Source organism: Saxophila tyrrhenica (assembly GCF_035928015.1).
Source record: "Saxophila tyrrhenica strain CCFEE 5935 chromosome Unknown scaffold_5, whole genome shotgun sequence".
Taxonomy (NCBI): Eukaryota; Fungi; Ascomycota; class Dothideomycetes; order Mycosphaerellales; family Extremaceae; genus Saxophila; species Saxophila tyrrhenica.
The window spans coordinates 547,474-574,748 of record NW_027041737.1 but is presented as its reverse complement, the minus strand read 5'-3'; the positions used below and the strand labels follow the sequence as shown (position 1 = coordinate 574,748).

The window sequence follows — 27,275 nt, the reverse complement described above, 5'->3', positions numbered from 1 at the left end:
TCGTTAGGACGGTGTTGGGGGTGCCATGCTTTGGGCGCCGTGAAGGCTGAGGTGTTGGTGAGATGGTGCATGGTGAGAGGAAGAAGGATGATACTATATATGCAGTCTCTACTTCTGCGATCACAAGCAAACAACCGCTGTAGAAGGTTCATCTTGGTGCCTTGCTTTTGCTTTTGACATAAATGTCAGTAGTTGACAAAGACGAAAGCACTTCATCTTTGTGCTGCAAGCCTGCGTTTGCTGCAGCCTCCCGTCTAACGTGTCGCCATGAGACGTCCTGATCGAAACTGACGAACGGAGGCTACTGAACGATGCTTCTGGATTTACCATGCCGAATCCTTCCCGGGGTACATTTGCTCCTGGAAGCACATTGTTAGCTCCATGCACTTCTCTCACATTCCGTGTCTTCGTAAAACATACCCAACCAGGAACCTTGATATCTCGGAACCTCCCATTGCTCTCCGGCCCAGCGTCCAAAATGATTTCTAGTGTTGCCTTGACGCCGACATCGACCTCCAAGTGAGCGTGCTGAGATCCGAGATCTGTCTTCAACCACTAAGCAATGTCAGCAAATGGTCTGTTGCATGAGAAACTTAGACGTACGCCAGGAGACAGCGGGAAGACAGTAAAACCCTCATCATTCAGCTGAAGCGAGTAGTCCACCGTCAGCATGTTTACGGCCGCTTTGGACATCTTGTACGCCCAAGCTGGCAGGTGCTGCATGTACGGCGCTTTTGAGATCGATCCCATGGTGGAAGAGCTGCGTTGGGATCACACGTTAGCTGTTGTGTAGCCTTTCGACATCAATGTGGTCGAAAACGTACACGGTAATAATCTTCTTCTGCTCGCCCTTCCTCAACAGTGGCAAGAGCCCAGCGATAACATTGTGAACGGCAACGACATTGACGTCGAAGACATCCCGCAAAGTTTGCTCAGGCATTTTCTCGATACCTCCCTGGGTCAGCGGAAGGATGCCAGCATTATTGATGAGCACATCCAAGCCTTTGCCGTCCAGCATTCCAGCTACCTCGTTGGCAGCCTTGTCAATGCTAGAGCGATCGGTGACTTGGACCTGGACTGGGACGACTCTGCCGTTCGAGCTTTCGACCAGCTTCTGGAGAGCATGTGGAGGAGACGAGCGAATGGCGGCGAAGATCTTGGAAACTTGGGTTGCTGGGAGCTCGCTGAGCTGTTTGGTCAATTCCAAGCCGACTGTTGCAGGAGGTTGATGTCAGCAAGAGACCGGATGCATGTAGACGTACTAGAAGCTTACTGCCGCGGTTGGCGCCGGTAACGAAGTAGCTGGCCATGTTCTCTTGAAGATAAATCGATGGAGTGTGTGTGATATGCTTGTGAATGCCCTGTGTCTTGTATGTAGCTGCTCCCAGGACGTACTGAAGCTGCTATATACCCACTCTCCATTCCTTCGCACTCGCGCATTGCTACATTATCTCCGGTTAACTTTAAGCCCAACCAATATTGATGCCTCTCCGTTGTCCAAGTCCACAGCAGTGGGTGGAGTTGTTGATGGTCCTGATTTCTAAGCTGTGTGAGAATGGAGAGGCGTACGGATCTTCCAGCAGCAACCCGTAGAGCAGGCAGCATCTGCCATGAGGCACATACCGTTCGACGGACAGATAGATCGTCCGTCCACAGCCCTCATTCCCCCAAACGACGGATGAAGTGGCGCGACCGCCTTGTTGTGTAAATGCAGGAACCGCTCTTTCCCCCACACCACTGACCGAATTGGGCAAGTACCGGAACGTTTTGCAACACTTTGCCAGATAGAGGTAATCCTGCTTCGTCGCATGCGCTGGTGCCTCATGCGAAAGGAAGTATTGCAGAGAAGCCTGCAGGCATAGGTATACCTCCATCGTGCCATGCCAGCATCAGTGGTTTCTGTAAGCGAAAGTTAGCAGCCTTCTCGAGCTCACGCTGCATCTTCAAGCGTACCAGCCAGCCAGCAGAATTCCACCCGTCCACGGGCGAACCATCTTTTCGCCTCCATGCACACATCGTTGGATCCTCGCCACAGATACGGCCGTCTCCCACCTCATGGAACCCAGATAAGCACCCCTGCATCTCCCCCGTCCGGCGGTTTTTGAGGATATCCAAAACGCCGTGGACATTAGCCTCTTTATCCTCGAGAAAGATTCGCTAGTCCGGCTGATGCTGCGTCGGAGCCCTTTCTTGGCCGTTGACGAATCGTATAGTGATGTGGCCACGGTCGTTTTCCCTTAGGACGGTGAAGTAGTCCTCGCCGCAGACGCGACGAACCAGAATACGATCCCATGGCAAGTCGTCGTACGAGGACGTTGAGAGGAAATTGGTACACCAGAAGTCCGTCGGGAGTATCTCTGGAGCCATGAGTTGCTCCGCCTTCTCCTGATAGTCAGGATGCTCCTGTGGCCTTGTTCTGTCGAAGTCGCGCTGGGTGGACTGGTGAACGACCCATAGGTCGGGGGCCGAGATCAGCTCCTCCCGTAATGCTTTGGAACCCTCGACGACGGCTCGCCATCCCAGGCATGTATTGGCCGCAAGTATGATATCCCGAGTCGGGATTTCTAATAAGATGGCTTCGAGAAGCTCGACGGTCCCGAATAATTTCGCAGCTGCCATGTTTGCAGACATACGGATATGGAGATGCTGTGCGTTGCGGGCGACGTACGTCCTTATAAGCATGAGTCGATGACTCGCACGCACATTCGTCGTCCTGTCAGAAGTGATCACCACGCTTCTCGTTGGCCAAGGGCTGGTAAGCATCAATTGTCGTGCACTGAGAGGTCAGCAATACCCCATCCTCCTGGATCAAACCCGAAGATGGCAGAGTCGACCAAGAACATGGCGCGGTAGTCGACCGATGTCTAGCATTCGAATCTTCCATACCAGCAACCCATCAACCTTCCTCCTGCTGGCTCTTCTCTGCTGGCTCAACCTCTGTCACGTCCTTTCCGCCTCCTCGCTCTGCTGTCTCAGAACCAGCGGTTGTTGCCACACCACCCTCCCTTCCCTCCTCCTTCGAGAACAACTCCTCCCAATACCCCTCATCAAACCCATCCATCAACCCTCCATACCCCGCCTTCACCCACCCCTTCACCCCACCCTCCAACACCATAACCTGCATATCCTGATCCTGCGCCGTATTCCTCACATGCTCCAAAAACCACCCGGCGCACCTCGGCCCGCGCCCGTTGCTCGATCCGCACGTGAACACCACCCACTCCATGCCCGCTTTGTAGGCGAGTTCGTAGAGCATTCCGCGGTTCCACCAGAAGCCTTGGGCGGGGATGTTGAGGCTGCCGCGGATGGCGCCGCCGAGGTAGTCGGTGCGGCGGACGTCGATGATCAGGAGGCTGGCGATGCGCATGGAGAGGATTTGGTAGGCGCGGCGTTGGGGCATGAGGGGGGCGGTGAGAGTGGGGGCAGGGAAGGCGGCGTGCCAGGGGGGTTCGGTGAGCTCGGCCATTGTGAGTTGGGGTGGCTGTTGCTGTGGTTGCGTGACGGTGCTGTTATCGAACGAGTAGGGAAAGATGAAGTCGAAGTCAATGGGTCTTGGCGGATCATGTGCATTGCAGACAGGCGGGTCGAGGGAGATTATCAGCAGAGCAATGCTACCCAACGGAGCAAGTAATCTAAGCTTCCTAAAGATACATAACATATCTCTGTCAGACCGAATGATGTTCTCATCACAGCTCAACATGCTCAATAGGCTCATCACTCCCCCTTCCCTCCTCCTCCGTCACCACACTCGCCTCCGCCTTCTCCTTTGCCTCCCTCTTCGCCGCATCCTCCTTCGCCTGCTTGATCACTCGATCATACTCACTATCGTCCATCTCCTCAAACTCAAACTCCACACCCTCCGGCATCTGCCCCTTGAGCGCCTCCCTCATAGCTTCCGGGTTACTCTGATAGTCCTTCGGCAGCTTGACGTACGTCGGCTCAGCTGGCAAGGTCTCAGCATCTGCGATGAGGTCGTCAGGGAGTTTGGACTTGGGGCTGTCGCCCATACGGATGGCGTCGATCCAGTCTTCGATTTCGGGTTGGGTGAAGGTGGTTTTGGGGTAGTAGCGATACCAGGCTCTTTTGCCGTTGATGGCGATGAGTTCTACGCCGTTTCCGAGGGAGAGCTGTTTTCTGAGCGAGTCTGCCTCGGTGTTCGAGGCCGGTAGTTGGTAAAAGGGAAAGAGGTTGCGCTTTGCTGTTTCATGTTTGTGGTGGATCTCGCTGAGGCTTGATACAGCTTGAAGTGTTTCTGGCGAGGCTGATTCTCCTTCGACGGGTGGAAGAAGGGCGAGGATACAGGTCCCTGCTTTCGTGTTCAGGCATTTCTGTTGGAGAGACAGACTGTCGTCCAGAGCTGAGATCGGAGGGGCAACGTCAGGCACTTTGATCGGCTTCTGCGTATCTTCCCGCACAACGTTGGGGTCTGGTGACTCAGTCGGCTGGCTATCGTCTTCCATGCTCTCCATTGTTTGTGACGCCTTGTCTGTCTTTGCCTCTGATGAAGCATGAGATTTGGATGCGTCGGCAAATGAAGACGATGCCTTCGAAGCTCTACTCTTGTCCGTCTTCGAGCTACTCTTCGCCTTCTTAGGCGCAGGGTCCGGGTTTGGGGAAGCGGCCTGTGAGAGGAACTTGACAATCTTGTCCTTCTTCAACTCTCCGTCGTAAGTGACCGGGTCCTTGCCGTCGCCAGGAAGAAGAACCAGAGTAGGATACTTCTCAACGTGAAACACCTGCGTGGCCTCTTTCTCCAAGTTCCTGATCTGTGCTACTCCGATGGATCCTAAGAAGTCGATCGCAACTGCCTTCAGCAACGCACTTGTGCTTCCTTTGTCCGAGAAGAGGATCGCTTTTGGTGCATCACTCTCCTCGAGCCAATCCTGGTAGTCTGCATCCTTCAGTCGTTTGACATGGTTTGGGATCTTGTCGATCACAGCGTCCACAATGCCCTTTGCAGTTCGCTGGCCTTGATAGTCCTCCACAATGGGCTTGCCGGGCTTTTTGCCTGGTTTGACGATTTTCAGCGTAGGGAAGCCTTGAACGCCCATCGAGCCACAGAAAGGCTTGTTGGACTCTTCATCGCAATTGACGGCTGCGACTTTTGCCAGGCCAGTAAGAGATCTGGCTGCCTTTTCGAAGGCTGGTTGGAGGTTCTTGCAGTGGCCACACCTGTTCCAATCAGCAGTAGTAACGGTAGACAGACAGCTAGATAGCTTACCAAGGAGCATAAAATTCGACAATCGACTGCACGAAGGAAAAGCATCAGTCCTCGAAGCCCGTGGATGACAAGACAAACGGGCACTTACTGTGTGGTTCGACTTAGCAATCAAGCTGTCGTAGTTACTACCAGAAACTTGAAGAACAGGAGACGACTTGGTATACAAGCCATCAGCAAGGGCCGGCGGAAGGAGAAACAGCGAGGCCGCTGTAAGTGCAATGGGGAGTGATTGAACCATGGTTGTGTCAGGACTAGGAGAGCATAAGAACAGACTTCATCGCCTCACGGCAGTGATAACCCAGCTTATGTATTGTGTTGGATGGGATGTCGTTGAAAGTTGTCCTCAAATACCGACCACATGGCGTTGCATGGCGGGGTGCATGGGCCACTCACGACACTCTGGTGGGGGTTGGGGGGCTAGGCAACTTGATATCACTCCAACTTCTTTGAAAGGTTGCCTTGTGAATAACTTTGGAGTACAAATATGCAGTGAGAGGACATCCAGGAGACCACCCAACAATCTACACCATCGCCAACAACCTCACAACATGGCCACCCAACTCCCCCAGAAGCTCCGCATAGGCGAGGTACAGCGATTCGCATCCAGAGCAGTACAACTCGAGAAGTTCCGCCCAATCGTAACGTACTGGTGCGAGTACTACATCCTCCAATATGTCCTCAACCGCAACCTCCACACGACAGACGACGAGTGCCAGGGTTATGCCCTCCAACTCATGGACAAGCTCGAGCAGTACAAAGCCGACAACGCAGCCAACGATGCGATCGTGGACGATGTCGCGGCGAAAGCATACATAGAGAACTTCGCGATGGATACTTTCAACAGAGCAGACAATGCGCAGCGGGCGAACAATGTGACAAAGCAGACGGCGGATACGTTCATGGCGGCTGCGACTTTTCTAGATCTGCTGGCGATATGGGGAGAGGTGGATCGTGAGATTGCGGCAAAGAGCAAGTTTGCAAAGTTCCATGCTGCGCGGATTTTGAAGGCTTTCAAGGCTGGAGAGGACCCGAATGCGACTAATCCGGTGGCCGAAGAGGCGCCCGCACCCGCAGCGGATGAGTTCGACGACGAGCTGAATGACATGGAGCAGCAGCAGAACGGAGGAAGCGCAAGTGGATATCAGCAACCTACGGTCGAAGATGCTGGGCCGAGCGGTGCCCCGTCGAGACCGGAGAGTGCGTTTCAAGGCCAGTCACCCGCGCCGCCACCCATGCCGCTCCATCCACCGAATCAGGCCGCCTCGCCTAGCTTACCTGTACCGAGACCTGGAGATGTATCACCAATCGAACCTCACCAAAGCGATGCCAACGAGTCGGCCTCAGCAAGGCAGAACTCTGTGGGAGGAGGTTACTTTCCGGAAGTCCCAGGCCAAACGGCGGACGTAGACATGAGCGATCAAATGGACCCACCTCCCCCAGCTGCTCAATCCCCCATGAACCCGCAAGACTTCTACAACACCAACGCACTGCCGCCACCAGCAGCCCCATCAGCGCCTTCTCCCGGCTCCTTAGGCCTAGGGAGCGACAACAGGCCCAGCCGACCTTCTCCCAGCCAAATGAACGCGCAGCCACCTGCAATGCCTTTCGCGCAACCGCCTCCGGCTCCTCCAGCCCAGTCTCAGCCCCTCGCGCCTCCAGCGCCTCCACCTGCACAGTATGCACCACCCGCCGGTGGCTACAAGACGGACGACGACTCGAGCGCGGCAGCGCAGAAACACGCTCGATGGGCTATCTCTGCGCTGAATTTCGAGGACGTGAATACGGCTGTCAAGGAGCTGAGGCTTGCGCTGCAGAGTCTGGGTGCTACTTGAAGCTCCATGTAAGAGGATTCAAGGACCGTACGCAGGGCAAGCAAGGTACGGCTGAAGAATGGCTGTATGATGTGGTCGCCCCTCTGCCGCAGACAGAACACTGTTATTGTGCTCCTCCGCACAGCACTTCGAAACGACGTGCAGCACCAAACGATGACGACACCACGATCACAAACGGAACACCAGCACTACTGCCAGCCACCAAAGCTTCTCTCGGCCTACCACAACACGACACCGGCTCCATCGCCGTATTACCTAGGAGCAGGGCTTCGCAGAGGTGTCTGAGAGCACGTGCTCGACAGCGGTGGGCGTCGGTGATCCGGCGGGGAGTTCTGCCTGTTGCTGGTAGCGAGGACTAGGTGCGATAGGATCCGTGCCTCAACACAGACGAGAAGACTGAGATAAAGGATGTCGGATTGCAGAAGGGATACGGTGTGCAGCTGTCAATTAGACTTCATTCCTTCGCACCTCCGCATCCACGTTCTATCTCTACAGTAGGAGCACATCTCAAATCCCAAATCAATGCGCTCCGTAGGTTGGTTGCCCTTCAAACTCCAGTGCAGCAATATTCCGCTTTGCATCCCATCCCAGCAAGGATCCCATACAAAACCTTTTGCCACGCCCCATCTACACAAAATCAATCAATGCCCATGCCCATGCCCCTCATCCTCCTGATCCGCCGGCTTCGGATCACAACACCCCTTCCCCTTCTTCCCACACTCATCCGTACACTCCAGCAGACAAGCCTGCTCGCACACGCTGCCCGCTTTACTCGGCACCCTACTGCCCATGGTAGAGCGCTTAGCTGCGTCCGCGGGACTGCCGCCGTCTTCCGGCTGGGAACCGCTGTGGTCGTGTTCGGGATCGAGACAGAACTCGGGCTGGATCGTGGACGAGTGGATGCCGTATTCGTGCAGGCATTTCCGGATCGCTTGCACCAGCTCCATGTACCGCGCTGAGCCTTCGCCTTTGAAGTCGAAGTCCACTTGCACGTGCAGGCTGGAGACGAGCTTGGTGTCGCTGAGTTGCCAGACGTGCAGGTGGTGGGCGCTGAGGATGCCGGGGAGGGCTTCGATGTCTTCTTTGATGTGGTCGATGTCGATGTTGGAGGGCACGGCTTGCAGAAGGATGCGCGAGGCGGCTTTGACGAGCGGGATGGCGGAGCAGAGGATGATGATGGTGATGAGGAGGGAGATGGCGGGGTCGAAGTAGAAGCGCCAGGAGTAGTCCGTCAGCCAGATGAAGAGGGCGGTGGCGATGACGCCGATATTGCCCAGGGCGTCGCCCATCACATGCAAGAAGATACCGCGCATGTTGAGGTCGCCGTGGGAGTGGCCGTGCCCGCCTCCGCCTTTGCCTTCGTCTTTCGGCTGGGCGTGGTTGTGCTCGCCGTGATCGATGTCTTGCGCTTTAGCCTGGGTTGCGCCGTAGCCGGCATAGGCGTTGCCGTTCAGCAGAGGTTGCTGTTGGTGGTGGTGCGTGTCCATGGTGTCCTCTCCAAGCGCATCTTCGTCACCCTCCCATTCCTCAGAATCGCGTGGGTCCAGGCGGCTGGCGTCGATGATGGACCTGCGGAAGGCGTTTGGCGTGACTGGGATGTCTTCCACGCCCGAGAAGGCGCGTGAGTGTGACCTGCTATGCCTCCTTGACTTCCCAGAGCGCGAACCGTGCGATGCTTTTTGCGCAAGTGGTGAGCTTGCGTCAACCGCAGTTGTGTCGCTGTCTGCCGTGTTCGAGCTCTGATATCCCGCAATGCGTGTTGCTGGCAGAACATCCTCGACATTGCCAGACGGGTCGGCAAGCCTGCGGTCTTCCGGATCGCCGTGCGCATGCGCGTGTCCCTCTTCAGCGGCAGATGCCTCGTCCCCGTGACCACCATGACTGTGTCCATGCCCGCCATGCCCATGATCATGGAACAGCACCAGGCCCAGCAAGTTCGAGGCCAAACCGGCGCATCCCACGATCAACATAAACCTCGGCTGCGTGATTATCTGCGGCTCGATAAACCGCTCGATAGCGTCGAGGAAGATGGTGAAGCACAGCGCGACCAGGAAGACACCGTTGGCGAGTGCGCCCAACGTCTCTGCGCGCTGCCATCCGTATGTGTATGTCTTTGGGTTCTTTTGCTTGTTTGCTACCCGCACTGCCCACAACCCGACGCAGAGGGACATGACATCGTTGAGCATGTGGAAGGCATCGGCGATGAGGGCGAGCGAGCCGATGATATTGCCTGTGATGAGTTCGACGAAGAAGAAGACCAGGTCGATGGCAAGGAGGAGCGATATCCGCGTCGTCTTTGACAGCCCCATGGTGTTGGTGGTCGGCGTGTCGCCGTTGGTAGTGCTATCTGGAAGGTCGCGGCGTGCTGATGGTCATGTCGGTGCGCGATGAAGTATACTTCTTGCGCTGCTGGAGTTCTGAGATGTCGTTTGAAGGCGACGGGAATGACGGAATATTGAGCCCCACTTCTATTCACTTCCTTAGCGTGCTTAGTACCGCGTCCGAGCTCGGAGAGTAAAGCCGATGCATATGACAGAAGCTGTCGTTGTTTGGCAAACAACCATAGAGAAGGTAATGCAAAGTCACAACGGCACATGTGTCAGACTACATGTAACTACGCTGCACCCGTGTGGGTGAGACTCGGGAGGCGGGACCTGCGAGCTCGGAAACATGCCGTGACAATACCAGGATGCAAGCAGGATGCCATCCTCAACTCCCAGGCCCATCCTAGGACCTCTTCCCCTTCTTCCCTCCCTCCGCCAATCCTACTCCCAGCAAGAACGCCGTCCTCACAACCACCGCCTGCGCCGTAATAGCAATCCCCCCAACATCCTCCCACCTCAACTTCCCCCAACTCAACCTCACCTGCTGCCCCAACGCGTCCAAGTTACTGTATAACAGCGACAGATCGTAGATCAGCACGGCCGCCTGCAGGATCTTCCACACCTTGATGTCGTTTGTGTAGCGTAGCAGCACGACGTCGATGAAAGCGAGCATCAGCAGGGCGCCGCCGAGCTGTTGCAGGGTAAAGTCGAACAGTGGATTGTGAGGGGCAATGGTGCTGGGAACGAAGGCGTTGAGCACGAATGCTGGCGTGATGAAGTCCATGTAGGCGCCCCAGAGGCAGATTGCTGGGTCTGACCAGCGGAAGTAGAAGCGGTAGAAGGAGGGGATGTTGGAGAAGTCGGTGGAGGCCATGGTTGCGGGGGAGTTTTGCTGGTGTCCTGACAAGTACTACTGTCTCGCAAGGAGCTGTTTCGTCGGGATTATGGTAATGTGAGTGATATGGTAGATTGAACAGTGCGAAGGAGAAGAGGAAGAGGAGATTTTGACTTCCTGCAGTCAGACTCAGCTTCGTCGAGCTACTGCCATACCTACCTTGCAAGGCCTACATCAGCTCCCTCCTGCACGTCTCACACAGCCAGCCCGGTGGTCAAGAAGGTCAAAGCTGACAGCTGATGAGATACAAGTACAGAAGCAGTTCAAACTACACTGTCCTGCAGCACATGGTGGCGTATCCGACATCCCGAACATCGGCGACCTGCCGGGCAAGCTGACTGCTGCCGCCGCGAGTTCCGCCGCGAAAACCGCTACATGACGATGCAGGCGTTGTCACTTGACTCAAAGGGAGGCGCGGATGTCCAAGACCTTGCGCGAGCAGAGCTCAGAAAAAGGAAGATATGCCTAGAAGTGGGATCGGTTGAAGACGCCGACACCGCCTAGAAGGATGGGCTTGGGATAAGATACATTCCTTGCGTGAAGCTTTCTTTCGACTTCACTGCTTTCACTATTCTCTTTTGCAGCAGGGCGTATTTCACTTCGGTTCAAGGTGAGGGTTGGGACGTTTCACAAGCATTCGTTACCTGTCATTGGTGAGGTCTTGGGAAGCAATGCTTCACATCTCAACCTCCAACCAAAACCATCGCGCATCTGATGGCCGCCGACCGACCGAATGATGCATTCTCCATTACCACACTCTCTACGGTCCACGAGCCAGAGCCCGCTCACATCGACGAGCAGCGTCGGGAGTCCGACGATGAGCTTGAAGCGACCGAGCTGCGACAGATGCGAGGCGACAAGCCAGCACGTTTGTCACGAGTGATCACGCCCGGCAAGCCGCTGGTCCATTGGTACGACCCAGTGAAGAAGTTCTGGAGACATCAGATCAGGATTTCGGTGCCGCATGTCGATTGTCGTGATCACCTTGGTAAGTGAAGAGCGCATGTTGGACCCGGCTGCTGGACGTGCGCAGGCGTGTCGATATGACACGCCGAGCGACGCCGGACCTGGTGGCAGCATTGTCGTGAGTTTGCTTTGAGAAAATTGAGAATGGTGCTGATCCATGATCGAGCAGCAAACGAGCGCACGTTCCTGGGCTACTTGCGCACCTCAGTCGCCCTCTCAATGATAGGAGCCGTGATTGCGCAGCTCTACCGACTCCAGCATCGCCCGAATCCAGACGATGTCTTTGGCTACTACGTCCTGAGCAAGCCTCTAGCGGGCATATTCCAAGGCGCAGCGCTGATCGTAGTGTTGCTGGGCGGCATTCGCTTCTGGCGACAGCAGAACGCTATGGCGATTGGAAAGGTGCATGCCGGAGGCTTCGAGTTGATCGGAAGTGGCATCTTATCGCTGGTGGTGAGTCCACGGTGCTCGATCTTGAACAGGAGGTCCCTAACAATGCGCAGCTGCTATTCGGTGTCTTCATCATCCATGTGGCCCTTGATGCCTACAAAGAAGACAAGGACGAACCATGAAAAGGAGGAGAAGGAGATAGAAGTACGAAAGAGGAAGGAGAGGAGATCGAATGCATAAGGAAAAGCGTCCCGGAGAATCGGTGTTCCTACATCGACCATGCCCACCAGGTGCTCCACGGAGTCAACCCAGCCCACGTTACATCTGCATGTCAGACGAAGGCGTAAGCCGCCTCGCGAGCCTCGGTTGCGACACAGCATTGACACTGTACCGAGTGGAGGGCGCCATAGGAGATCGCGAGCACGACTCCTGATCAGCGATGGAGTTTGAAGATTGACAAGCCCGCCATCTCCACATTCTGTGATGGGGAAGTGACTGTTGTGAAGGGGCGTGATAGCGGTTCAGCGTGCCGTCGTGGCCGTTGAACGCATTCCTCGTTTGCCAAACGGTCCAGCGGCCAGGTCTTCATCAACGACGCGCACTCTTGCAAGTGCCGAAACATGCTGGGAGTCACTGAAGCGACGTGGCCGTTTGCCGTGGCGGCTACTCCTCGGGTTCGAGCATCACAGGTCTCGAATTTCAATGGCGTTCCAGTGGTAGAAATTCGCAGACGTGCTCCAGCTCATCTCACTCACGCGCCTATTTCATCGTTCAATTTCCCGTTCTCTCGATCTGCCTTCTTCGAATGGCGAGAACGTCAGCCGTGAGTCCCGATGAGGACGTGTTGGTGAACAAATTTGTAGCACTGCAAGAACCAATGGTCGCGTGATTTTGGCTTGAACAGACGAGATTCGCTCGTGCTAAACCGCGCTAGCGATCTCTTCTGGTTAGGCGCGAGTAAAATCGCCTACCGTTCAGACGACACGCCACCGCGGACTGCTTTTCCTCTTCAACCAACGCGTGTAGGTTCCGGGACGCTGCGCTCTCGCACTGGATCCACCGCCATCAGCTGTCAACTTCTATACGATCATTGGGAGCTCCATCCCGTACCGCCGCCAGCCGGTGCGCTCTCAGGCAGCCCGTGTCGAAGGGAAGTGGAGTGCGCCACCATGCCACTTCCCGGGAGGGCCTTGTCAAACGCTCAGCCCAGGAGATGCGTCTTCCCGACCCTCGGCGCCGTCTGGAAGGGTTACAGAAGGCGGGCAGAGGTCCGTTGTGGTTAGAAGCGACCTCGCACAGACATACGTGCATACGGGCTGCTGCAACGCTTGTGCTCGTGCTGACGAAAAGGCGCCATGTCTCAGATGGTGTGCAGCGATTTTCTCTACTCCTTCGAAGATCCTGTCAAGCTGTAGGGAAAGACATTAGGCAAAGTAAAGAGCAGCCTTTGCGGGGAGTAACGAGCTTCGACTCCCGGGGACTCCATCGCGACGAATAGCATGTGCTGTCACACTGCAATGGAAAGTCAGAAGCGAATCAGACCCGAAAGCGCGTTCCTGCAGGCTGCCCGCCTTGCCGCCGCCACATGGCGAGAGCTGAATTTGCGCTTCCATTTGCTAGGAATCCCCGTCAAGCCTTGCCGACTGCACGCTTCGCCGCTCTGCTACCTCCCGGTCAACGTCCACCCGGGAGCCTGTTGTGGTTGTGGAGGTACCAATGATGGCCGGAAGCGGATCTAAGGGCTCTGGCTGCGTCTGCAAGGGCAAGTGGTTGGATGCGCCGTGCATCGAGACCCGCAGCATGTGCTCCTGGCGACTGTCCACAGAATAGGCCTCATCGCTGTAACCCCAAGTAAGTGGCTTTGGACAAATCCACCATTTGCTGACTCTCGCCTGGACCGAGACTCGCGCAACGGTTTGGTGCTGTCATAGTCCTTTCTCCTCTTCACTCCTTCTCAACCGCATCGACTATCGTGCCGTACTTCGCACACTTCCACTCCTTTGGCGCTCTGTCGCATACACCCTCTTTCTGTGCACCCTCCCACAAAAAGCGCCTCTGTAACATGCCTAGGAGCCATTAGCGATTCTGGTCCGACCGCAAACATTCACTCTCCAACGAACTACCAACATGGACCTTCGAAGGCTGCAAGCAAACGTCTGAGCATTTTCACATCCTCGAGGATCGCATAAGCTTGTGAAATCAGCGCTCTATTCCTACCGAAACATCTATACCACCGAGGACCGGACACTGGACTGTTGAAGCCTTCACACGGAGTTGGGCCGTGCCTAGTGCTGAGATCAGAGCGCAGAGCTGAAGTACAACGACTATCACAATGGCGAATCAATCATTACATCTGCAAGGCGACTGCATCGCACCTTTCTTGGACGCTGCGAAGTTTCCGCTGGACGGCGGACGTACGTAACAACATGATGCCTTTCGCTGACCGGTGCTGACATTTGGCAGTCATCGATGGCCGCTTTTGCGCACCAATTCAGAGCCTTCCCGGCAGTCCTACGTGCTGTCTACCTTGTCCGGCAACACAATGGACATACTCGGACAGCTTCAACACATACATGACGGTGGCAGAATGGCTCAACGTGGTGGGACTGATGCTGCTCTCGTTCATGCTACTGTCATACCTTGTGCTACCCGCTCAGAAGACTCGAAGTCATTACCTGAGCATATGCCTTGTGGTTTCGGTGATGATGCTCGCGATCGGCTTCACCATCCCGCTCTCGACACAGCCTGAACAATGCTACAATGAGATCACGCCAAACGACATGTACTCATCCTCGAAATGCGCCTGGAGTGGAGCGTTCATCATCGCTGGAGGACTGTGCGCTGACATGTGGATCTTCATCCGGGCACTGTCGATGAACCTGCAGATATGCTGGGACATCGTACCAGGCAAGAAGTTCTTCTACGCATCACAGGCACTCGGCTGGGGCATTCCAGCTGTCCTCTTTTGCGCGACCATGACCTTGACAGGCGTCAGCTTCCGCTTCGGACGAGAATGCGATGTCAACCACGCCAACTCGATGCAGGACTTCTGGGGGCCCCTCATGGCATTCGCGGGTGCAGCAGGGATACTGCAGATCATGACTTTCGCATACTGCATTCGAGTGTACTTGAAGAACCTCCTCACGGACGACACCGACAGCTCGACCAATGCTTCCAGCTCGGGCTTGCCGTCGTACCAAGGCAGCGTGCGCACGCAGACAGCAAAAGTCGTGTGGAGGCGGCTGCAGAAGGTGCTGTGGTTGCAATGGCGCGGCATCTGCATCGTCACCATCATTCTGGTCGACGTCGTCTTCTTCGCCATTGTCTTCGTATGGTTGGATAGCCTGCAGAGCGCAGTCAACAAGGACTATCAGAAAGTAGAGCCGTGGCTGCTCTGCCTGGCTTTACATCCTGACGACAAGAATGCGTGCCTGAGTTACGTCGGCGACTGGTTGGTGAATCAGCCCACCGTGATCGCAGTGCTCTTGCTTCTGTCAATGGCTGGATTCCAGTGTTTCCTGTTCCTGGCTCGGCCTTCGCTCTTCCCTGCTTGGAAGCAGTTCTTCCAGGAGAAGTTCACTTCGCGGTCAGAGTTCGTGTCACTCGATGCGCGAAGAGACCGTCCTCGGACAAGTTCGAAGCAAGAGCTGGTCAATTATCATCGAGGCCACGAAAGCACGACCTTCGAGCTCATGCAGAAGCCCGGTCAAAACGTTGCCGTGGAAATCGACAGCAAAGGAGCCTTCTCTCCCTCAGAGACCATGGTCTCGTCACCAAGCGAGGCCTACCGCTCGCCACTGCAAATCAGTCGGATGAGCCCAAGCACTGGCACAGACATCCGCAACAGCACATCCTCATCAGTGGTCAACGGCAGGCTACCCCACGAGCTCAACAGCCACCAAACGCCAAACTTCGAAGGACCCGGCAGCCCACCAACACCCGTCGTGCGCTACGACAGTATATCAATGCACCGACAAAACTCGGACTACTTCGCCGCTCATCAGCGTTTCGGTACGCCGAACGGTGCATCACAACGACCGCCTTCGAGCCGGTCACAAAACAGCGAGCGGAGGTACAACCCACCCACATCCTCCTTCTCGGTCCCGCAAGCCCCTTCGCGGCAATCGAGTACACGCTCCGTCAGCTTCGATCCGCGGGATACGTACTCGAGGGGCGGGCTAGCGCTGAACCCGCCTTCGGAGGCTGGGGAGTCGCAGGAGGATCTGACGGGGTATCATGGGCCGCGATAGCACGGAAGGGGGAAGAGGAAGACGCTGGGCGCTTGAGACTCTCACTACGTTAATGCCTACTTACCTTATTGCCAATTCTTGGGATGAAGCGTGGCGATAGGAATGGGATGTATATATGGATGGCAGCGATGCCTGCTCATGAGGGAAATGGCTCATGAGTATGATGGGAGGATTTCCTGGAAAAAGGAAGGGTTGCCGCTTTCGAGAGGCTGTAAATTGTGAACAGTTGATGAGATGTCTAAACAAATGTGTCCTGAGTCCCTCTACATCACTTATCGCCTTAACGATGTCTTACTCAATTCAGTTGCAGTAATGAATGCATCGGGACGAATGTTGTTGACGTGTTTCGCCTTGGCTGAGCCAGGCTGCTCCTCGGACTTCACCCGAGCTTCCGTGCGTCGTAGGATGCTGCCAGGCAGTTGCAAGTGTAAGCAGCACCGACATCGTCTTCTCACCACCAACATGAATCCACGGACATTCCAGATGCGGTAGCATTCGGTTTACGGCTCATACCACTACTCATCGACTACGCGCGACCCGCCTACGCCGCCGACATGGCCGGCACCGACTTCAACTTCACCTCAGCGGCCAGGTCTCTGGCGCTGCCTATAGACGACTCCGAAGACGACCCTGCCCTCACTCGCTCAACGTCAAATCAGCAACATCGCCAGACATCACCAACATGGGCGCGACGGTCATTCTCCGACTCGGTTGACAGAAGACCGCAAACAAGGAGGGACAAATGGATGCAAGAGGCCGAGAAATGGCAACGGAGAGCAGTCAAGACATGGTACCACCTGTCGCCCATCCAAAGAGCAGGCCTGGTCGTCTTCAACATTGGTCTGATCATCTTCGCCATCCTCTTCCTCGTATACAACGAGCGCATCTTCGCCTGGCTATCGCCCGCGGCGAAGAGCTGGCGGAACTTGTCGGGAGGCTGGCTGATATTATGGTTCATGACCTTCTTCACCGCATTCCCGCCCATGATCGGCTACTCTACGTGTGTGACGATCGCTGGGTTCGTCTTTGGCATGCAGGGCTGGTTCATCGTGGCTACTGCGAACGTGGCTGGGTCGATATGTAGCTTCATTATCTCGAGGACGGTGCTGAAGGAGTTTGTTGGTCGCTTGACAGAGAAGAATACGCAGTTTGCTGCGCTGTCGCTGGTGATTAAGCACGATGGGCTGAAGCTTTTGACGATGATCCGGCTGTGTCCGCTGCCGTACAGCTTGAGCAATGGGGCCATCAGCACGATTCCGACTGTGAAATGGCAGGACTTTGGTCTGGCGACTGCGATTGCTTCGCCGAAGCTGCTGTTGCATATCTTTGTTGGCAGCCGCTTGGGCGACTTGGCAGAGAACGGTGACAAGATGGACACGAAGACCAGGATCGTGTCGTACCTCAGTATCATCATTGGAATGGTTGCTGGCATCGCGACAGGCTACTTCGTATACGTACGAACAAAAGCTCGAGCGAAGCAGCTAGAGGCGGAGGAAGCGACAGCAGCCCGCGCTGGCCCGCGGACTTCCAATGCTGGGCCTGACTACATTGATGACTCTGACGAGCAGGACGCGAGAAATGCGCTGAGACGAGGCGACGATGATATTTCGTTACATCACACTTATGAAGACGACCTCGAAGGCGGGGGCGGGTATAGGGACGAGTTCACCGACGACGAGGACGCGCAGGAGCGGGATGTCTTTGATGTTGGCGATGGCTATGAGTCTGAGGAGACGCCGACGAAGAAGTCTGAACGATAGCACGAGGCTTGATGATTGCATCGGATGTTTCGAACTATCACTAAACGCTAGACCTAGATGACGCGATGTTGGACACGCCCAGCGGAGGCGATGCAGCTACCGCAACTTGATCACGATCTTGGAAAAATGTTCCTGCCTTTCCAGCATCCTCATCGCTTCTTTTGCTTCGTCGAGGCCGAACACCTTGTCGTCGACAACCGGTCGTACGTCGTTCTTATCAATGAACTGCACCATCTCCTCGAACTGTGCTTTCGTCCCCAGCAGGATGCCTCGTACGATACAGACGGTGGTCAATGCGGCCATCATCGGCACAGGTGATTCTGCTGAGCCACCGATCATCCCAGCCGCGACCACGAGCCCTTCGGTACGAACAGCTTTGAGCGACTCGCCCAGGGTGGTGTCGCCGCCGATATCCACTACGACATCAAACCCCCGACCCTGAGGTGTCAGCTCACGAGCCGCTGGACCCCATTCTGGCGTGGTCTTGTAGTTCACCACATGCTTCGCACCCAATGCCTTCAGGCGAGCTGCCTTCGCCTCACTGGAGGTCGTGGCCACCACATTGGCCCCAGCTGTGACCGCGAACTGCAGCGCCGCTACACTGACACCGCCAGTCCCCTGCACAAGTGCCCAATCACCCGAATTGACCTTCCGCCCTTCCAGTCCGAACAGCGCATTCCAAGCCGTGAGCCCACTGCACGTAAGCGTCGCAGCCTCCTCAAAGCTCAGCGACTCCGGCGCACGAACAAGCGCCGCCTGCTCAAAATGCCCATACTGCCTCAAAGTACCATCAGCACCATGTCCAAGACCAGCGCAGATGTCGCCGAAGGTCGGGTAGCTATTAGGACCCAGATGCGGCGTCATGTGCGTTACGACTCTGTCGCCTGGGTTGAAGCTGGATACATTCGACCCGACTGCTTTGACGACGCCGGAGCCGTCGGAGCCGGGGATGAGGTTGGGGCGCATGGTGCTAGACCAGGGGGGTGGGAAGGCGTTCTGGGAGGCTTAGGTCAGGAGTGGATGTTTGATGAGGTGGACGATGGGCTTACTTTTGCGATCACGAGCTCGCGGTAGTTGAGGGAAGCTGCGTGAAGCTCGACAGCGACTTCGTTGTCACCAAGTGGTCCGATGGGAGCGCTTTGGACCAGTTTCAATGAGTCGATGCCGTTGGCCTCGGGGAGTGTCCATTGCGAATAGGATACGTTCTCTTCCGTAGCAGACATCCTCGACAGAAGGACTTGTACGCCGAGTTGTTGTGTGTCTTGCGAGAAACTCTGATAGTAAAGAAATGGTACTTGTCGGAAAAGGATATCCTTTTGCCTCTTGATATCGACAGCGAGTTGAGGGTAGATTGCAGGAACAGATGATGCTTTCAGGACCAGTGACTGAATGGAGGAAAAGAGTAGAAAAACTCTCCGTGGTGCTTCGATTAAGGTAACCTTGGAAGCTTGCACTCTTACCTTCGTGTGCATGAGCGGATTGACACAACCGCTGACAGACTCTGGATAGCTTGTCGATACAATACCTGCCGCCAACGTTGAAGCGATTGACCCTATCTTCCAACAAGCTACCTCATGCTCCAGGCCAGTCTTGCCCGACGGCAACTGATAAAGACGGAGTCGTAGAATGACTGGCAAGCAACGACGTTCCTCCTCGCCGACCTCGGACCTCCCCTCCAACCTCACCTGCAGAACATATAACGCTCGAACAACCACAATGGCTTCGAAAGACAACTCCTCCCAGAACACTCAAAAATGGCAAAGGACCACTGGTCCTCCGACAAATACTCCTCCGCAGCATCCTTCGTCCCCCAGTTAACCTCCAAAGTCATCTCATACCTCAACACGCAACCAGCCGACCGGATCCTCGACCTAGGCTGCGGCGATGGCGTCCTCACAGCGCAAATAGCCCAATCCGCTTCTCAAGGCGAGGTATTAGGACTAGACGCCTCAGCCTCTTTCATCCAAAGCGCGCAACAGACGTACGCAACCCCAAACTGCACCTTTAAACACCACGACTGCACCCAACTGGACCGGTGCCCCGAAGCCGTCGACGGGTCGTGGGACAAAGTATTTAGTAACGCGGCGATGCACTGGATTCTGCGGAACCCGGAGACTCGACAGAACTTCTTCGCCAACGTCAACAAGTCGTTGAAGCAAGACGGCAAATTCGTCTTCGAAATGGGCGGCAACGGCAACGTCGCTGAGGTGCAGGCAGCGGCCACAGCAGCGTTGCTCCATGCCGGTGTACCGCTTGCAGAAGCACGGGAAGCGAGTCCGTGGTTCTTCCCGAGCACCACTCACATCTCAGACTTGCTGTCGAACGCTGGATTTGACGTCGAGGTGTGCGAGCACGAGTACCGGTCCACGAAACTGACGGCCGAGACGGCGGGTAAGAGCGGGGGGTTGGAAGGGTGGGTGCGGTTGATGTGTGCGCAGTTCATTGATGCGGCGCCGGAGGGGAAGCGGGATGCGGTGGCGAGGGAGATTTGTGAGGTCATCGAGCCGGTGGTGACGAGGCATGAGGATGGGAGTAAGTGGATGGGGTATTGTAGGTTGAGGGCGGTGGGGAGGAAGAAGTGAGATGTGAGAAGAGAAGAGGAGGTCTGGTCTTACCGCGGGTTCGTTACCGTTCGGACTTTTGCCGTGGGTGAGGGGTGGGTCTGTAGGACTGTCGTGTAGTGTTATGATGCTCGCTAAATATGCATTGGTATCCACCAGCGCTCTCGACGTTTCTTCGTCAATCCATCAGCATTATATTTAACCACCTCGTTCGTAACCTTAATGTTTCGCTTCTCCTCCCACAGCAATGCCGCCTTTAATGCCTATCAGGCATCAAGAACTATCCTTCATCTTCCCACAGTTCGTGCACGTCCACCACTTATGCTCCATGAACGTCCTACAGCCTCTGCAACTCCACCCCAACGACTCATGCTGACCAGGCACCTGGGGAGCGGAGTAAGTCGGGCGAGGCTTCGGTCGTGGCCCTCTATTGCCGATGCCAATCCTCTCTGGCCGCTCGGTACCACAGGCGTCGCAGGCGAGGTACTGCAGCGGGTTGATGCAGGTGCAGATGTCGCAGGTCCACTGGTCTGGTGGGACGGCTGTCGGGTCGAAGGGGTCAGAGATGTCGACGTCGACGATGGGCGACAAGTCTGATTCGGAGGGCGGTGGGTGCGAAGACCCGGTGGCGGTTGTTGGGGTGGTGCGGCTTCGTGTCGGTCCAGTCATCACAACGTCCGAGAGTGAGCTTTGATCGACTGCTTTTCTCTTCTGCGGATGCTGCCTCTCGGCCTCCGGCGACATGGGCGAGACAGGGCTGAATTGCGACCCAGTGGGATTGGAAGTAGACACAGGGCTTGGCTTAGCATCCGAGCGGCTTCCGGGGATGGTGTTGCTTCGATCAGGACCGAAAGGGTTGGGCGGAGGCCACTTCATGGTGGTGTGAGTGAAGGAAGGAGACTGGGCACTCTGCTGTAGAGCCCACTTCAGCTGCTCTTCTTCGCTGGGAGGTTCTTGTTCTTGCTGCTTTCCACGGGAAGCTGGCGGCTGCTCTGTCTTGGGGTCGTATAGGCCATTCTCGGGATGCCATGCCAGCCCACCGTCGGAGGGTGGTTCGGCGAACGTGCCTTGCAGCTTCTGGTCCTCTTCCTCCTGGATGAGGTCATAGAGCGCTCCCATAATTGCCCGGTTGTTAGCATCGTCCTCCTCAGCCTTGGTCTTGAACGAGTTGTTCGCAGACTGGTCAGAGATCTTCACAGCATCCTCCCTCCCAGAGCCACAACCCTTGTTAATGGTGTTCCTGCGAGTGACCTGATCTGCGATAATCTGCCTGACGTCGCGGCCTTGGAGGTGCAGGGGCGTACCACCGAGCTTCTGGCCAGAACCTTTACTAAGGCTGTTCTTCGTTTGCCGTTTCTCCGCACTCGCTCGTGCAAGCCTGCGCATCTCGTGCGGCGGAGGCACGTGCCTGCTGTCACCAAGCCGCTTGCCGTCGGAGAGGAAGCCTTCGCCGGTGTAGCCCTTGCGAGTTAGAGTCTCCCACTCGTCTCGGAGTTCGTCCCACAGCCGGTGGAAGTTCGTGTCGTGTGGCCCATAGGCATTGTGCGACAGCTCGTGGAGCATGGTATCCACTACCTGCTCCAGCGGGAGGAAGAGGTCCGGGTTGTTGTGATACCGAAGCCGGATGCATATCTTGAAACCCCTGTTGACGTTGAGGCCAAGCAAGTTTGCCTCCGGAGGTAGGAATTCCGCCAGAATCTGAACCTTCCACCCTCGCTTTCTCATGATCGGCTTGACCAGTGAAGCGACTTTGCGGAGCATAGTGAGGGCCGCATCGCCACGCGGCAGTCCTTGCAGATGTTCGTAGCTGTTGAACAGTGGCTCCTGTTCTTTCAGCGAAGATGCGTACGACCTTTGGACACCTTGCGGGCCGCCCTTAGCGGCCGGCCGGTTCTTGTCGTTGTATCGTGGTACGGCCATTTTGCTGGATCTATCAGGGGCCGTGATAGTGAGGACACCTCAGATGCTCAGAACGTCGGAAGCGAGTCACTCCTCATGATATCGCTGTCTCAGTGCGTCAAGAGTACTCGCCTGGTATCGAATCTGGTGTCTGGACTGGTATTACGAATGGTATCGCGAGTGGCCGCGGAATAGGTTTTGGCTTAGGCTCGCTATTGTGGCGTGAGGTAGAAGGCAAAGAACGTAAGACGTGGCCGTCTGGTCGCTAGAACGCCATGGAACCCCTTACTCAGCCTCTCTCTCGCGGACTATTGCACAAGGCATCTGAAGTGGTGGTGAATAATTGACCGCTGACAGTGAAGCAAGGAGTCGCTCTGGTCTGCGTTTCCTACCGCTTCAGTGCTAGCGTCCGCACCCTACCACCTTTCGAGCAACTATATCGCCGTCGACCGACTTTCCACCATGACCACCAATTCTGCGGGCGATATAGACAGATCTCAGGCAAGACGCACGTCGCTCGATGCGTGCCTCTACTAGGTGAGTCCTTTGTTACAGGTGCGACTGTCATGCTCTTTCATGCCGGAGTTGCTGCCGCTTTAGTATCGAACTCTATCAACGCTTCGGATTTGACTTTCAACAACGTCTGCCCACCGCCGTCTCCTTCCCCTCCGTCCCTCCGTCGTTGATCAGTATGAGACCGCTCGTACATGTGCCTCTCGCAGTACCTATCCCGCCTGTTGCCGACCAAGCACCGAGGTGAACCGGACCCGCCGTCGTATAACAGAGTTGAATATTGCAGACCGATGGGAAAGTGAGCATAGCCGAAAGACACTACTTGCAAAGTCTCCGGGTCGTTCGGCGTGGATGCGCGGGATACTGCTGCTGAGCGGTGCGACCGAGGTAGACCGGAGCGGAGGGAGGGTGCGGAGCTAAGAGGACGTTGGGCGACCATGTCTCGCTCGCGAGTCTCGTTCGACGAGCGTGGGAACACTTCGCAAGATGAACAGCCGGGTTCTGAAAGTCTGGAGAGCCGCGAGGACTACTTCTCGAACGACGGCAGCGAACATGGAGGACATGATAGCCGGCGAAGGGCGTCTTTGTCTATCCAGATACCTCCGGCCCACACGAGGTCCAGCCTGGCCTTTGCAGCAATGCAGTATCTGCCGATGCCGGTCATGGTTCTGTCTAGCTCCAAGACTATCGTACTCGCGAACGAGGCCATGGGGAGGTTGTTAGGCCTTGATGCGGACAAAGCTCGCGAAGGAGCCGCCCAGGCTGGAGAAGAAGACGACGAAGAAGAGAGGAGCACGACGGATATCCTATACGGCGTGTCAATGTCTGAGCTCGGCATTGACTTGCTTCAAGGTGGCAATCCCGTCTTCGTGGCTTGGTCTGAGTTTCTGGAGACTCTGGTTGACGATGCGTCTCGGGCTCAAGCTCCCACAACTCAGTTGAACACTCACCACAGCAGAGATTTGGATACGCCTTCAACACCAACAGACAAGCCACACCGACGTTCAACATCCCAGGCATCAAGACTGAGCTACAGAAGCAGGAACAAAACGGAAGTGCACGATGCCGTGTGTGAGGTAATCTTCTCTACTCTCAGAGATTGCGAGACTGGGCTGCCGATGGTATCGCGACATGAGCATGGTAACCATGTCCAGTCACAGATCCTGGTGTCTGTTTGGGCCACCGAAGACGAACAGTACTTCACCCTGACGTTCACATCCTCGGGACACAGTCGGCCCAGCTCGGAAGCTTCAAAGACCACAAGCAGAACCGTTTCTCGCGCAACGACTCACGCGCACAGTCTTAACTCAGGGTTGAGCTCTAATTCTAGCGACAACTCCTCCAGGCAGCAGAAATCGACACGTACATCTGCGCCATCCTCAGTAATCAGCCCGCAAGTCACGAGTCCGTTGGAGTTCCCACCAAGAGGCCCACCGGCCAGATTCTCGTCCGTCTCCGCTCCTACCATGTTCTCGAAGACCAACCGTCTCAAAGATGCCATTCTCAACAGCATGAGCATTCCTGCCTATGCCATGTGGAAGGATGAATCTTTCGGCGTACCGAACAAGGCTGCCATCAAGATGATCTATCCCTGGATTGAAGATGGTGCCTACGATTCGACCGAGCAGGCGGCAGATTTCCTGTCGAAGTTCGTGCTGTACGACGAAGACTTCACCGCAGAGATACCGTTGAGCGATTTCCCGATCATGCGCCTTATGAGGGAGCAGGAACCCTTTGATTCGTACCGCATTGGGATGTATAGCGCTAAGGATGGCGCCCGGTTGCTCTACGACACTTCTGGGGAACTGCTGCTGGATGGCAAGGGCGACTTTGTTGGAGGTCTGGTGCTTTTCCAGGATGTGACAGACTTTGCGATGACGATCGACAAGCAGCAGAAGGAAAATGCGAATCAGTTCGAGGCGATCTGCAATATGGTTCCGCAGATGATATGGCGTACGACTCCAGAAGGTGATCATGACTACTATTCGGATCGGTGGTACAGCTATACTGGTCTCACGAAGGAGCAGAGTGAGGGCGAAGGATGGGTCAACGCCTTTCATCCCGACGACCTCGCTATTGCTGAACCTCGATGGAACCACAGCCTTGCTACGGGCGACGAGTATCTCACAGAGTACCGCTGCAAGAACGCGAACGGCGAGTGGAGATGGATGCTTGGCCGTGCTGTGCCAATGAGAGATGCTGACGGCAACATCGTGAAATGGTTCGGCACTTGCACTGATATCGAAGACCTGGTACAGACCAGAGAGCAAGCCAAGCAGACCCGAGCCCAGCTCGAGCGGGTCATTGAACACGCGCGCATCACTCTCTGGGCGGTCGATACCGACAAGAAGCTCGCCCTTCTCGAAGGCAAACCAATGTGGTCTCCTAAGAAGGACCTTGAGATGTACGACAAGACGAGGAAGCAGCAGATTGGCATGGACATTGAGGAGATCTTCGTCAAGCAGGGGAGACAAGCAGAAGTGTTGCTCTACATTGAGCCCATCAATGAGATCCTGGCAGGTTCCGTAGAGGATAAGACCGTCGAAGTAGAGGTCACGGCGAATAATCGGTGGTACCGGACTCGGCTATTCCCTTCTTATCGACAAGACCGAGCAGGTGGTCTCGAAGGCGATGAGTTCATCGATGGAGTTGTCGGCGTTTCGATGGAAATCACTGAATTGCGTAGAGCGGCGCAAGAGGTGGAGAAGAGAAACCGGGAGAACTCACGCCTGATGGCGCAGAGTGTGGCGGCTAAAGAAGCCAGCAAGATGAAGTCGCAGTTCTTGGCCAACATGTCTCATGAGATCCGGACGCCTATCGCTGGTGTTATCGGGATGGCGGAGCTTCTGCTGGACGATGAAGGCGGCGAACTTACAAAAGAGCAGCGGGACTGTGCGGAGAATATACAGCGGTCTGCCAATGGCTTGTTGACGGTCATCAACGACATTCTCGACTTCAGCAAGGTTGAATCCGGGCGACTGGACATCGAAGAGGTGCAGTTCGATCTTTCTGTCGTCATCCGGGACGTCAACAAGATGCTGTCTTTCGCTGCACAACGCAAGGGCCTGAATTACATCGACGACATTCAGGAGCTCAAGTCATGGAAGGTTGTTGGAGATCCAGGACGTCTGCGGCAGGTTATGACTAACCTTCTCACCAACTCGATCAAGTTCACCTCCGAAGGGAGCGTGATGATGAGGGTCAAAGTCCCACGCGAGACGCAAGAACTGCTGGAAGTCGAGTTCACAGTCGAAGATACCGGGATCGGCATCGAAGACGAAGTCAAGCAGCGCCTCTTCAAGCCCTTCTCACAAGCCGACAGCTCAACAGCTCGTCGATTCGGCGGCACAGGCTTGGGCTTGACCATCAGCAAGAACCTTGTCGAGCTTATGCGCGGTAAGATCTCGCTCGAGTCCCGACTGGGCGCAGGCACGAAAGCGACATTCTGGATCCCATTCCAGAAGGCGCCGCATCAGATGGAGCATTCTCCGGTAGTTGACATCGGAGCGATTCCTGATCGGCTGGCTTCTGAGGTATCGATTTCGAGGGCTTCGTCTGTGGACAACACCGCGCCGTCGACGCCTATTGTGGGGACGCAGCCTGGACATGCTGATGGCAGGAGCAAGAGTCTGCCAACGTTTCCTTTTGAGGAGGCGAGTCCGGAGATGAGTCTGGTGGAGAGGCAGAAGGTCAATGTGTTGGTTGTTGAGGATAATGCGATCAATCAACAGATTGCCCTCAAGACGATCAAGAAGCTCGGTTTTCCTGTGCGAGCGGTGTGGAACGGGAAAGAAGCTCTCGAATATCTGCAGCATCCGTCAGAAGAGCAGCCGGTACCTGATGTCATTCTGATGGACGTCCAGATGCCGGTGCTCGATGGGTACCGCGCGACATACACGATCCGCAACGCGAAGCCCTTTGTAACCAACCCTATCATCTCACATACGCCTATAGTCGCCATGACCGCTTCGGCGATACAAGGCGACAGGGAGAAGTGCGAGATGGCTGGCATGGACGACTACCTGTCAAAGCCGGTGAAGAAGATGAATTTGGAGAAAATGTTGACCAAGTGGGCAATAGAAGGTCGTCGAAAGAGGGCAGAGCTGGCCAACAATCCGTCGAAAGCCGAGCAGAAGTCCAAACGGCCGGATGGACCGCGCAATACCACGTCGTTCACGTCAGAGTCATCTGTGGTGAGTCCGCAGGAGCAGCTGTCCTCGGAGCTCGACAAGCTGGAATTTGCGCACAGAGCGGCATTTGAGCGGTCATCTGAGAGTGCCGGCGACATTGCAATCCGCCAACAGCAGGCAGAAGAGAAAGCAATCACGCTCCGAGACGACGTCCTGATGGAATCTGGCGAAGATCCCAAGACCCGACTGGGACGAGGTCTGAGCGATGAGAATTACCATCACGATGGCGATGAGTCTATTGCCAATGCGTTGACGACGGCGAATATGGAAAAGCACTCGCAAAGCGATCGTGTGCCTCAGATGAAGAGGCACAGCAGTGCTGCTGTGGAGACCGAAGATGCTCAGAGCGTTGCTGCGACTTTTGGTGATACTGCTAGCGGGAGTGTGGCGATTTCGAGGACGTCGACTGGGCCACCTGCTGGATTGCGCAAGCCTGCTGGGTGAAGGAGGTGACCTTGCATACCTAGTTTTCTT

At 55.7% G+C, this 27,275-nt stretch overlaps 15 protein-coding genes across 15 annotated transcripts; 6 read left to right on the top strand and 9 right to left on the bottom strand.

Annotated features, from left to right (window-relative positions):
• Positions 1-323: 323 nt before the first annotated feature.
• Positions 324-750, bottom strand: LTR77_003591 (uncharacterized protein; the record flags this gene model as incomplete). The annotated part of the gene is made up of 3 exons (XM_064800847.1): positions 324-359; positions 421-555; positions 604-750. The coding sequence occupies 3 exons, from the start codon at positions 748-750 to the stop codon at positions 324-326; spliced, it is 318 nt and encodes a 105-aa protein (XP_064660798.1).
• Positions 751-778: 28 nt separating this feature from the next.
• Positions 779-1,310, bottom strand: LTR77_003590 (uncharacterized protein; the record flags this gene model as incomplete). The annotated part of the gene is made up of 2 exons (XM_064800846.1): positions 779-1,212; positions 1,274-1,310. The coding sequence occupies 2 exons, from the start codon at positions 1,308-1,310 to the stop codon at positions 779-781; spliced, it is 471 nt and encodes a 156-aa protein (XP_064660797.1).
• An 847-nt stretch (positions 1,311-2,157) lies between these two features.
• On the bottom strand, positions 2,158-2,843 carry LTR77_003589 (uncharacterized protein; the record flags this gene model as incomplete). Its single annotated transcript, XM_064800845.1, has 2 exons — positions 2,158-2,713; positions 2,815-2,843. 2 exons carry the CDS (start codon positions 2,841-2,843, stop codon positions 2,158-2,160), a joined length of 585 nt encoding a protein of 194 aa, XP_064660796.1.
• Positions 2,844-2,896: 53 nt separating this feature from the next.
• On the bottom strand, positions 2,897-3,466 carry LTR77_003588 (uncharacterized protein; the record flags this gene model as incomplete). Its single annotated transcript, XM_064800844.1, has 1 exon — positions 2,897-3,466. The coding sequence occupies one exon, from the start codon at positions 3,464-3,466 to the stop codon at positions 2,897-2,899; it is 570 nt and encodes a 189-aa protein (XP_064660795.1).
• A 220-nt stretch (positions 3,467-3,686) lies between these two features.
• LTR77_003587 (uncharacterized protein) lies at positions 3,687-5,459 on the bottom strand (the record flags this gene model as incomplete). Its single annotated transcript, XM_064800843.1, has 3 exons — positions 3,687-5,172; positions 5,222-5,247; positions 5,310-5,459. The coding sequence occupies 3 exons, from the start codon at positions 5,457-5,459 to the stop codon at positions 3,687-3,689; spliced, it is 1,662 nt and encodes a 553-aa protein (XP_064660794.1).
• Positions 5,460-5,769: 310 nt separating this feature from the next.
• LTR77_003586 (uncharacterized protein) lies at positions 5,770-7,053 on the top strand (the record flags this gene model as incomplete). The annotated part of the gene is made up of 1 exon (XM_064800842.1): positions 5,770-7,053. One exon carries the CDS (start codon positions 5,770-5,772, stop codon positions 7,051-7,053), a length of 1,284 nt encoding a protein of 427 aa, XP_064660793.1.
• A 641-nt stretch (positions 7,054-7,694) lies between these two features.
• Positions 7,695-9,362, bottom strand: ZRC1 (Zinc resistance conferring protein; the record flags this gene model as incomplete). Its single annotated transcript, XM_064800841.1, has 1 exon — positions 7,695-9,362. The coding sequence occupies one exon, from the start codon at positions 9,360-9,362 to the stop codon at positions 7,695-7,697; it is 1,668 nt and encodes a 555-aa protein (XP_064660792.1).
• Positions 9,363-9,780: 418 nt separating this feature from the next.
• LTR77_003584 (uncharacterized protein) lies at positions 9,781-10,251 on the bottom strand (the record flags this gene model as incomplete). The annotated part of the gene is made up of 1 exon (XM_064800840.1): positions 9,781-10,251. The coding sequence occupies one exon, from the start codon at positions 10,249-10,251 to the stop codon at positions 9,781-9,783; it is 471 nt and encodes a 156-aa protein (XP_064660791.1).
• Positions 10,252-10,986: 735 nt separating this feature from the next.
• On the top strand, positions 10,987-11,810 carry LTR77_003583 (uncharacterized protein; the record flags this gene model as incomplete). The annotated part of the gene is made up of 3 exons (XM_064800839.1): positions 10,987-11,260; positions 11,408-11,691; positions 11,742-11,810. The coding sequence occupies 3 exons, from the start codon at positions 10,987-10,989 to the stop codon at positions 11,808-11,810; spliced, it is 627 nt and encodes a 208-aa protein (XP_064660790.1).
• A 2,150-nt stretch (positions 11,811-13,960) lies between these two features.
• Positions 13,961-15,878, top strand: LTR77_003582 (uncharacterized protein; the record flags this gene model as incomplete). Its single annotated transcript, XM_064800838.1, has 2 exons — positions 13,961-14,042; positions 14,092-15,878. The coding sequence occupies 2 exons, from the start codon at positions 13,961-13,963 to the stop codon at positions 15,876-15,878; spliced, it is 1,869 nt and encodes a 622-aa protein (XP_064660789.1).
• Positions 15,879-16,190: 312 nt separating this feature from the next.
• Positions 16,191-17,638, top strand: TVP38 (Tlg2-vesicle protein; the record flags this gene model as incomplete). Its single annotated transcript, XM_064800837.1, has 2 exons — positions 16,191-16,305; positions 16,362-17,638. The coding sequence occupies 2 exons, from the start codon at positions 16,191-16,193 to the stop codon at positions 17,636-17,638; spliced, it is 1,392 nt and encodes a 463-aa protein (XP_064660788.1).
• Positions 17,639-17,734: 96 nt separating this feature from the next.
• On the bottom strand, positions 17,735-18,861 carry LTR77_003580 (uncharacterized protein; the record flags this gene model as incomplete). Its single annotated transcript, XM_064800836.1, has 2 exons — positions 17,735-18,634; positions 18,688-18,861. 2 exons carry the CDS (start codon positions 18,859-18,861, stop codon positions 17,735-17,737), a joined length of 1,074 nt encoding a protein of 357 aa, XP_064660787.1.
• A 531-nt stretch (positions 18,862-19,392) lies between these two features.
• On the top strand, positions 19,393-20,220 carry LTR77_003579 (uncharacterized protein; the record flags this gene model as incomplete). Its single annotated transcript, XM_064800835.1, has 1 exon — positions 19,393-20,220. The coding sequence occupies one exon, from the start codon at positions 19,393-19,395 to the stop codon at positions 20,218-20,220; it is 828 nt and encodes a 275-aa protein (XP_064660786.1).
• Positions 20,221-20,418: 198 nt separating this feature from the next.
• On the bottom strand, positions 20,419-22,119 carry LTR77_003578 (uncharacterized protein; the record flags this gene model as incomplete). Its single annotated transcript, XM_064800834.1, has 2 exons — positions 20,419-20,462; positions 20,577-22,119. 2 exons carry the CDS (start codon positions 22,117-22,119, stop codon positions 20,419-20,421), a joined length of 1,587 nt encoding a protein of 528 aa, XP_064660785.1.
• A 929-nt stretch (positions 22,120-23,048) lies between these two features.
• LTR77_003577 (uncharacterized protein) lies at positions 23,049-27,245 on the top strand (the record flags this gene model as incomplete). Its single annotated transcript, XM_064800833.1, has 1 exon — positions 23,049-27,245. The coding sequence occupies one exon, from the start codon at positions 23,049-23,051 to the stop codon at positions 27,243-27,245; it is 4,197 nt and encodes a 1,398-aa protein (XP_064660784.1).
• Between the last annotated feature and the right edge of the window lie 30 nt (positions 27,246-27,275).